The 10,247-nt window shown below is 45.9% G+C and overlaps 1 protein-coding gene across 2 annotated transcripts; it reads left to right on the forward strand.

Annotated features, from left to right (window-relative positions):
• The first annotated feature begins 1,036 nt into the window (after positions 1-1,036).
• On the forward strand, positions 1,037-8,186 carry LOC122533349 (homeobox protein six1-like). 2 transcript variants are annotated; one of them, XM_043662970.1, is made up of 4 exons: positions 1,037-2,013; positions 3,069-3,554; positions 6,556-6,881; positions 6,949-8,186. In XM_043662970.1, the coding sequence occupies exons 1-4, from the start codon at positions 1,673-1,675 to the stop codon at positions 7,122-7,124; spliced, it is 1,329 nt and encodes a 442-aa protein (XP_043518905.1). In that variant the 5' UTR covers positions 1,037-1,672; the 3' UTR covers positions 7,125-8,186. The 2 variants fall into 2 exon arrangements, with proteins under 2 accessions (XP_043518905.1, XP_043518906.1); XM_043662971.1 differs by having other exon boundaries at positions 3,093-3,554.
• The last annotated feature ends 2,061 nt before the right edge of the window (positions 8,187-10,247 follow it).

Here is a 10,247-nt window from a genome sequence, read left to right on the forward strand (position 1 = left end):
GCTCTTAGCTAACGTTAGTAACGTTAACTCGCTCTGTGTAATAATAAATGTCAACGCGATACGTACATTCAATAGACGCGTCTCGTCGCCTGCAATCCAACTCGAATCATGCGAAAACGTGGGGACTTACTAATTGTAAGCGAAAATGAATTCGCGCGGGAGGCGAGAGGAAGACGAAGAACGACAAACGGCGCGCACCGTTTGCCGATAAGTTTCCGTTTGTTCGATACACGCGCGTCCTCAAGACGGTGACGGAGAAAGAAGCGCGGTCGGAGTCGAAGTGACGAGCACGAAAGAAGAGTACAGACCAAGTGAGAGAATCGGTTGCCGGTGTTGTTGAAATTAATTGAACGCGAGGCGTGATAGCACCGCGTAGAATCACAACACGGTGTACGGTAACGTTGTCGCGTTCCGTTTCCGGTGTTTGTCGTTCGCCTCGCGCGGTTCTCCAGCAACCCGCCAACTCGCCTCCACGAGTCCTTGTTTCGCTCGCACGTACGTACAATCTGCTGTCGCGCAATTTTCGGGGGGAAGGGGGTTCGAAAGTTCGAACGGAAACAGAAAGTTACACGAAATATACACGGCCGGAGAATTTCAGAAGTTCAGAAACGATTTGGAGGGAAGGGAAACGATTCGCGTCGGTCGGAGACGTTCACAGGTGAGGTGACAGCGTAGAGAAGAAGCCGGTTTCCGTGGACACCGAATGGGGTGGCTTCCGGCCGGGGGGTAGAAGTTTGCGCCGCCCCCGGCGACCTCCAATAGGACGAGTTTGCACGCTCCTCGGCGACCAATCGCGAGGACCGACCGCTTCGGACCGCGTCGTGCTGCGCTCCACTCCTCGTCGTGCGAATGCGCCACGAAAAACGAAAAAGAAGGTCGACTGGAAGATGAAGAGAGAATGATAGAGAGAGAGAGAGAGAGAGAGGGAGGGAGAGAAAACGAGACCGAGAGGCAGAGACCAAGAGTGAAAGCAAGAGAGAGAACACCCGTCGTGACAACCTCCTCCACCAACTGCATCGGCATCGGCATCGGTGCGGAGCGATCGGCAGTACCATTGGCACCACCACGATAGTCATTTGAGTTGATGCCAGTTGCAGTAGAACCGCGTTAACGCGTCTTCACGCGGTCAGATTTATCCCGATAGTTTCTCTCATAATTGATCGACCGACCAGTCTCAACCGTCTAATTTATCATTAAGTGCGAAGTTTCCAATCGTGGAAGTAAATTATCGGCGGATATTGGTGCGGTGTGCAGTGGCTGGTTTCGTTAAGAACAAGATGCATAGAAGGTACGAAGGTAGCGAAGGTTGAAGGATGCTTCCGGCTTCTGGCTTCGATGGAACTGTGCTGCATCAGAGACGCGAGTGACGCGCACCCGGCGGCAAGGATTTATGAATGAAGACACGGATGGCGGGGACGTGAATGAAGCGCGGCTCATCGAATAAACGTCGATCGTTCGTGCAGCGAGTGCTTGTTCCCGCGATAAGCTACGTCGGATCGTAGGTACACGTACGGGCGTGTGTTTATTCGACGATCGATAACGCGAGTCGCGAGACGATCGTGCGGTCGCGGCTGGAACGCTCGGACGTCGCGAAAGCTGCGTGCGACGCGAAGAGAACGTCGGAGAGATGAGCCTCGAATGATCGGCGAGAAACGGAGAATCGACACCGAGAATGCCCGATAGCTCGGACCAACTATCGTCGCCGAACAGCGAATGCAACAGTCAGATCGGTGGCATGCACCGGAACGCGTCCACCGGGCAATTTGACGACTCGTCGATGTCCGGGCTCTCGTTGACGCATCACTCGCATTCCCAAAATCTGACGGCGGCGTCGAACGGCGGCCTTCAGTATCCGCAGGAGCTGACCACTTGCAGTTCCGCGAATACGCCCGCCAATATCGGAAACATCGGCGGGCTTTCTCTGGGAATTACAGCCAGTAACTATACGCCGGATCAGATATCTTGTATGTGCAAGGCGTTATCGCAGAGACAGGATATCGAGAAGCTTACGAGGTAATCATCGTTCCTTGTTCCGTGCCATTTTTTCTTTCTCTTTTCTTCCCTCCTCTTTCATTCTGCCTTCTTCTAATTTCTCCTTTGTCGACTCGATGCTTGGATACTTTGAGAGATGCCACGCAACTATCGTCAGCCGGGTCTCTATCTATTTGTTGCAAGAATTCACGACCTATTCTTATGTATAAGTTCCAATTCGGGAAGTTTTCTGTTCCTTCTTCGCTCTTTACCTCTCCTTTATTTTATTTTCTTCTTTTTTTTCCGTCGACCCGATGCTCGATTTCTCGGAGGATTGCAAACAATCGTCGTTCTATATCGACCTCTTCTGTATCACGAAAAAATTCGCCCTTTACGAGTTTCAGTTCGGGATCATCTGGATCCGCTTTCTGCGATCTTCCTTTTAGAAGAAAACAAAAGTTCTTTTTTTTATTTTGTTTTCTGAGAATTCTTCTGGGAATCTCAAATAATCATCATTGGTCGAACCGCTTTCTGCCGGCTTCATCTTTGAAAGCTCCAAACCAGAACCGTGTGCGTTTCTGTGACTTCTTTCCATAACTTTCTGTTAACGTTATTCGCGGATCAAAGAACTCGTGGTCGACGACGATTGATCAATCCACTGGCCAATTTGAACGATCTAGGTGGATTCAAATTCATTGAAAGACGTATTCACACATTCTTCGCTAATATTTTATCTCATACTAGCGTTTCTATGAATTGAAGTTGGAAATTTAAATTTCGAAACATATGAAATTGAAATTGGAACGAAAATCTGTGTACTTCCTCTTGCGTGATTTTCCTCGACGATGTGCACAACACCGAGTCGAAATTACTTGCCGGTTTACGTGATTCGTGCGATTCATTTATATCAAGAATCTCTTAATATATTAATATAAATATAACAACAAATACAACATCATTAAACAATCATTAGTCAAAAAGATCAACGCACTTAAACGCTTGATATACTTTCGAAACGGTGATATTTCCATTTCGTCCACATTTGGATCTTTCGAATTGGTCGCACGGTACGACGGATACCGCGAATCTAAAAGAAGGGCACGACGTTGTTTCGATAACAGGCTCCTATGGTCTTTGCCGCCCGGCGAGTTGCTCCGCCGTGACGAGAACGTGTTGATAGCGAGAGCCACGGTGGCCTTTCATCGAGGCGCTTACCACGAGCTCTACTCCATCCTGGAGAGCCATCCTTTCTCACCTGATCGGCACCCGGAGCTGCAGCAGATGTGGTTCAAGTCGCATTACAGCGAGGCGGAGAAGATCCGCGGCAGGCCGCTTGGCGCGGTGGACAAATACCGGCTACGGAAGAAGTACCCGCTGCCAAAGACCATTTGGGACGGCGAGGAGGTGGTGTACTGCTTCAAGGAACGATCGAGGAACGCGTTGAAGCAATGCTACATGAGGACCAAGTACCCGCTCTCCGAGGAGAAGAAGAACCTGGCGAAGGAGACCGGCCTGACCTTGACGCAGGTGGCCAATTGGTTCAAGAATCGACGGCAAAGGGATCGCACGCCGCAGACGAGACCGTAAGTCAGTCTTCCTTTCTCTCTCAGGCGTTCCTTCCTCTTTCGCCTCTCGCGGGGAAATTCTCCTTGCCAGAGAAGTTGCTCTGAGACGCAAGCGTGCCCTGCTCTCGCAACTTTCTTGCATGGATGGCACGTGTGTCAACGGGGGGTCACCGGCTTTTCCACCGAGCGATAAGTGTTTCGACATGTGTACAGGGTCGTGCGTTTTTCCCTCCTTTTCGAGAGGTTGGCCGCTTCCAAGACGGTAAATCATTCCCGGAATGAGTCGGGGTAATCATCGGGGTGCGTGCATCTTTGCAGGAAACATTTCAACTCGTCGACAACGTTGACCTACCATTTTTTTTTTTTCCATTCACTTTTCTATTCACGTTTGCAAACGAAATTACGACGTTTATACTACCCACGTCTTGCTCTGTCTTCGGTTCTTTGCCGTAGCCGTGTGTCCGCAACGCATTTTCACAAATACTCGCGTTATTGTGCTTGATTTACAAGCGTCAGATTAGTAACGTGGAACACTTGGAATTCAAAAGTATCATTTAAGAAAATGTACTCTTGAAGCAATCAAAGTTCGACAATTTCCTTACTTACAAAGTCAGGTATACGTTAAAAGATGAGATTAACGTGATACTTGGCACTTAATAGATCTTCAACAGATCTTCGGAGAAATTCATTATTCCTTTAAGTATAGAATAGGTACATTTGAAATCCAAACATCGATCATTACTCAACGATTTTCATTTAAAAATTGATAAGTTAATTGAAGATCTATAATGTCAAATATTGATATATTCGTTTCGTCTTTCACATCAGAACTATCAAAATGATCAAAATGATCAATTTGTAATTTTTATTGGATACTTTATAGACATGAAACAGTGTATTTTTAGAGATTTAAATGATTTTTCGTAAAATGTATAAAGAAAAGCTTGTATACTTCATTATACTATGAAGTTTTTTATTTTCTTTTACCCACTAACATCTCTGAAACTACGTTTTAATCGCTGATAGTTCTAGTGTTAATCTTTCTTTTTTTAGAACTTGAACTTTTATTTTTAGAATATTTTAATACCTGAATGTTACATTACTGCAATAAATCGCAGTAATTTGCTACCAAGTGATGATCTTTTCAGTCACTAGCAGATATTTTATTCCAGCGATACATTTTAAACAAATATGGTTTGGATAAAGAATTCTTTACTGTACGTACACGCATACTTGAGTTTGCAAGTAGAATTTTGTATCGATAAATCTGTTTAAATCAAATAGAAATTAAATGCTAATAATTTTGAGCTTGCAGCTTCAACGAGATTAAAATTAGGCCTTCTTTTTCACAAGCTAATCGTTGCGCCCTCTTTAACGAGAAGGTTGCCGACCTTGTGAACCGATCGCGTCGATCGTCTGTTAACCTCTGCTCTGCTCGATGTTTCGTTTCCTCGTTTCCGTGAAATTCATCCCAGAAAATTTTGCTCGAATTTCGCCGCTGTGTAGATCGCGCGCGTATATAATGGATAAGGGTAATAGGAGAGAGAGAGAGAGAGAGAGAGAGAGAGAAAGAGAGAGAGAGAGAGAGAGAGAAGAACATTGTTATGGCTACGACGTAGCTCGGTGGTCACGCTCCGGCTTTGGACCGTACGCTGACGCAACATCGCTCGCTTCGATGGAAAAAAAAAAGAGTTCCCCGAAGATTTTTCACGTTTCGTCCATCGCCGTTGGTTCTTCGTTCACGAGCCTCCTCGCGAGACTCGTCGTCGACCGGGAAAAATCGTTCTCGATCGCGAAAATCCACCGTCCGAGCGTTCTCCTCGTTCGGCCCCTAACTCGGTCCCACTCGAAAAGGAAACGCGACGCCCTATTACCGTTTTATGACGCAGCTTCGGTTACGTCTCTCGTTTCACCATTGAGCTGTTCGCACTACCAATAGTTTATATACATAAAGGCCACGACCGGCCCTCCCGACGCTCACTCCCATTTATCTCGAGCGCGTTTTACTCTCCGACGCTTACTTTTCTCCGTTTCCATCCTGTCATTATTCCGTTTATCGTGGTTCGTATCGTTCGGATCTCGGCCAAGATTCCCCCGTGAACGTACGTATCGCCTCGGTCATTGGCGAGTTGTAGGTGGGCTCCGAAAGAAATCGGCTCGATAATGAGGAAAAAAAAAAAAAAAGAAAGGGAGAAACGCGTTCGGTGGTTCAGACCTTGGAGCGCGACCATAAAAATGCGCGGTTCGTAGCAGGGCGGTGAGAGAAGGTCGACGTCGGGGAGGAGGTGAACGAAGCGAACGAAGTGGCAGGAACCAAGTGGTCAGGGGCGGAGCTGGTTGCACATGGACCACCGTGCGTGCACGTGCGTGTCGCCAACGTTAACGTTAAGTACCAACGCCGACGCGGCGAAAACACGTACGTGTACGCATATACACGCATATACGGCTCGCTGTGCGACTAGCTGTGCAAAGATCGCTACGGCGGGGTAGCGCGGCCAGAGGTCAAAGGGAGGAACGTTCGCGCGTGCAAATGGTCGGAGAGCGTTTCATTCCGCCGACCGCGGAACAATGCGCAGCGAACAGACCGCCTTTTCTCTCCTTTTCTTCTTTCCTCCGCCCGGAACCTTCCTCGCCGAAAGACGAAGAAATTCTCGGAACGAGAGAGGGACGCGTGTGTGCGCGCCTACGAACCTCTAATCGTTCGGACCTTCCTAGGCCAAGGGTCGTGGATATTTTTTCTGACTCGTAAGACAATGCGAGAAGCTCGCATGTGTTTCTCAGTTCCGACCTTTTCTCCGATTTTTCATCCCCATCGACATTTCACAGGACACCCGCGGACGATTTATTGCGGGGCGACGGGGAGATTTCTTTGAACTGACTCTTTTTCGCATTTGTATCGACTCCGTAACGTACAACGTGTCTCTCGCGTTTCGTTTTCGTTCGAGCGGCATCCTGTCGAGCGTTGCGAAGTTCATTCGATCGAGTTGCCTCAACAACTCCTTCGTTTTCCTCGTTTCAGGGACATGTTGCCGTTAAACTGCCAGAATAACGCCGGCAACGTGATCGGCAGCACGGTGAGCAACGGGGAAAGCATTCAATCGTTGCAGAGTATCGATTCGAACGGCACGAATCTGGCGATGTCGCCGCTCTCGACGATGAGCATGTCGCCGATCGCTGTGAACCCGTGCAGCCCGATGGGCATGAGTCCTATGGCTCCCCGTCATCCCAGATACGCGACACCCGTGGTTCCGTCCTCCGTGCACACTACGCATCCTCACAGCGGCGGCCTCAGTCCCATGAACGACGTGAAAACGCTGTGCTACGGACGCGGCGTTTGCGAAACCGGTAAGTTTCCTTTACACCTTGCTCTTCCCTCTCGATCGATCGTTATCGATCGTTACTCTTGTTCCAGGCAAGGACACGGAGCAGACCTCGGTCTACTACTCGAGCCATTCGAGCATGCATCATCAGTATTACCAGCAGACGCATCATCAAATGATGTCCAGCGCTCATCATTATCAGCACCATCAACAGGGGATGCCGACCGGATACGAAATTACGCTTCCGCCTCCTCAGCACTCGACGTGACCAACCGATTACGGGAACGATCGGAACGACGCGGCTCACCCTGGTCAAATCGACGACGTGTTCTCGCGTGTTCACGCGTTTGCCTGACTCGGTCTCCCACGCACAATCGACGTGGCGTTGCGTCACGCGACGCAATCGGTCTGTTCCTTCGTGTCGCGTAACGTTTCTTGTACATTTTTTCTATCCGCGGACGTTCGGTTTCGGAGGAACGAGGCGATCCAACGTTCGCGCGATCGTACGCCTCGTTCCCTGGCCAATGAAGGCGCAACCTCGTCCGTAAAATGTTCTGGGAGGAGCCTTCCCTCGAAGGAGAACTGGTTTCGAAGGCGCACCCTTCTCAAAAGGTGTTCGCCATGGAGTTTTCTCAGCTGCTCCTCCTCCCTCCTCCCTCTGTGTGCGAGAAAAACGACCGTGCAAACGAGCGCATTTCACCGATGCAAATCGATATCGTGTCGCTGCGCGGATCGCTTCCTTGCGCCCAAGTCTCGCTCGTTTCGCGTAGTATCCCTTCGCGAATTCTACGCGAACGCGTCGTGGGTTTACCAGGACGAAGCTCTGTCTCCTTCTAGCTCTTGAAAACGATCCGCTTGCGACGCGAACCGGTCGCAAGTTGCCGCAGTTACCATTCACTTTCCTTTTTTAATCGATTCGAGGACGATCGAACGAGTTAATGTTCCTTCACTCGGAAATATCGGATTATTTCGACGCGACGAAAGCAACGTTTGCTACTCGCTTGAGTCACGTGCATGCGTGTGTCGGCAGTACGTCGACGTATGTACATACGTATGTATTATGTACGTGTGCATGTAAGTATGTGTGTATGCATGTAGTATGTAAATATAGGTTGATCACAGTGTTCAATTTCTGGTGCAAAATATATTTTTCGACCGTGGAATCGAGCCTACGAATAAACAGAGTACGCTTGGACAACTCGATTCTCGTGTCCCACAACTGGAATGAAACGATCTCTCGCAGAACGATGTATCGCTTTGACGAAAATTTTATTGTACAACCATGTGCGAGATGCGTTAGATGTATAGTTTAAGTAAATCATAAATCTGTGAATCATGTCTTGATTCTTGTTAGACCAAATTTTCACATTTCTTTCCTTATGACGTTTGCAATCCTTTAATCGCAATAATAATAACAACAATGACAATCAATGATAAAAAGTAGTCAATCGCTATGATCTATTTTTAATTGGAGTAGCATACGATCCTAGTTGTTTTGAATTTGAAATCGTAAATTGTTTAATTTTACAAAACACTATTTTTTTTTTAATATTATCGACGGATAATTAGATTACCGATCATAAATAACACGCTCTAACCTATACGATAATCAAATTCGTAGTGCATGCTTTTTCCCGCCATATTCTCCTCCTTCCGATCTACGAGATTTAATTCAATACTTAAAATATCCCAACGAACGTACATAAAAACTAATTTAATTCGACAATGAAATTATTTTATGGATTGCTGCACTTGAAATATCATTTTTGTATGATTTCCATCCTGTATACAGCTCCTTCAAAATATGTATTTTTTCGTTGATAAATTTTAAATGTCTATTTCCAGCAACTGTTGGAACAGTTTTAAAGATAAACTTTGAAATATATATGTAATTTCGGAATTTTATATTTTCATTATAAATCCTTAACAATGAACATTCATACGGATTGTAACAAATTTATTTTTCTTCCATATGATTGACAATTGACAAGTTTAAACTTCGAATAAATGACATTTCGTTAGTCGAACCAATACACGTGTTATGCAAAATTTAAACTCACCATTTCAGAAAATGATCGATGTAGTCGGCGAAAAGGACCAAGGAAACTGGGCGAAAACTTCATCCGTGCTTCGGCGTCGACTGCATACATATGTTTGGATAACATATCGATTACAATACATACATCAATTACGGTATAACATGTTATTCGATTTATGCTTTGAACAGTATCGAAAAACGTATTAAAACAAAGACGCGACGCGAAATCCTATCGCTTTGCGGCCAAACGAGTAGTAAAGTTGGAAATAAATCGTTGATTAATATCGAATAACGTAAAAACACCGGTGCAACCGAAGACGACACTGATTGATTTTAAAATCGGCGAAACAACGACCGGGTGCATCTTCCGACAACAGTAATTAACATGTATGGTGTAACACGACGTTTAGAAACTTATGATTTGTTGGAATTTAATCACACCGATGACAGAAGTGACGGACACGATTGAAAAGCAAACGAGATACCTTGGTTGCTTGCGCGTTAAATCATTGGCTAGGAACTACTTTAAATATTCTAACATTCTAAAATTAATTAAAAGCAATGAATCTATAATATGATTTAAAATAACAAAACGCAAAATAAATTTACATAACACTAAGCCAACTATGAAAATTAAAAATCAAAACTGCAAAAATAATCGCGGTATTATAATTCGCAACTCTAAAGCAAACACGATTATAATTTCTTCGCAACTCTAATTCAACCCGTAATCAATCTTTCGCAACACTAACAAGAAAAACCGCGATTTGCCCACAATAATGATGAACGATGATGGAGAAGAGAGAAAAGGTACAACTACAAATACTAAAAGAGCATAGTGACAAAGTAGTAACGAGAATGATTTCCCATGCTTTGGAATCATTTAAATGATCCAGAGGATGAGAAGCCATTTGTTGTGACCCTCTTCGTGGCAGTTTGCCGGGCCTCTTCGGCTTTTAGCCTTTTCTTTCTTCGAGCGCAATGCCCGCTGAAACTTACATCTAGCTCGAGTCTTTCTAATCACAAACCAAAAAACAATTTATAAAGGTGAAATGAAAAAATAAACAGCGATAGCTGACCTCAATACACATGGACGACTATCGATCACAGTGATCGTTGTCCGCTCGCATGTGCATGCTCGAGCAATACCTACATAAACGTTCGTTTCGGGACCTAGTCGCGACCTATCCGCGACCACGACCGCGGTACTAAATTCGAAAAATCGAAGAGTAAAACCAGAAACAAGTGGCATGCTCCATTTCTACCAATTTCGCTGTCGATTTTTCAAATTAGATTTCCTGAAACAGGTTGGACACGCGAAAAAAGGACACGCGACCAGAGACTGTGCCAACC

Source organism: Frieseomelitta varia, unplaced genomic scaffold, assembly GCF_011392965.1.
Source record: "Frieseomelitta varia isolate USP_RPSP 00005682 unplaced genomic scaffold, Fvar_1.2 scaffold_520, whole genome shotgun sequence".
In the NCBI taxonomy this organism is placed as follows: domain Eukaryota; kingdom Metazoa; phylum Arthropoda; class Insecta; order Hymenoptera; family Apidae; genus Frieseomelitta; species Frieseomelitta varia.

What these genes read in the sequence shown, in the direction of transcription:
- LOC122533349 (XM_043662970.1), top strand. Translation starts at nt 1,673, where the DNA reads ATGCCCGATAGCTCGGACCAACTATCGTCGCCGAACAGCGAATGCAAC. An exon ending in CGCACGCCGCAGACGAGACC is followed by an intron (nt 3,555 to 6,555) that starts GTAAGTCAGTCT and finishes TCCTCGTTTCAG; the next exon opens with GGACATGTTGCCGTTAAACT. An exon ending in ACGCGGCGTTTGCGAAACCG is followed by an intron (nt 6,882 to 6,948) that starts GTAAGTTTCCTT and finishes CTCTTGTTCCAG; the next exon opens with GCAAGGACACGGAGCAGACC.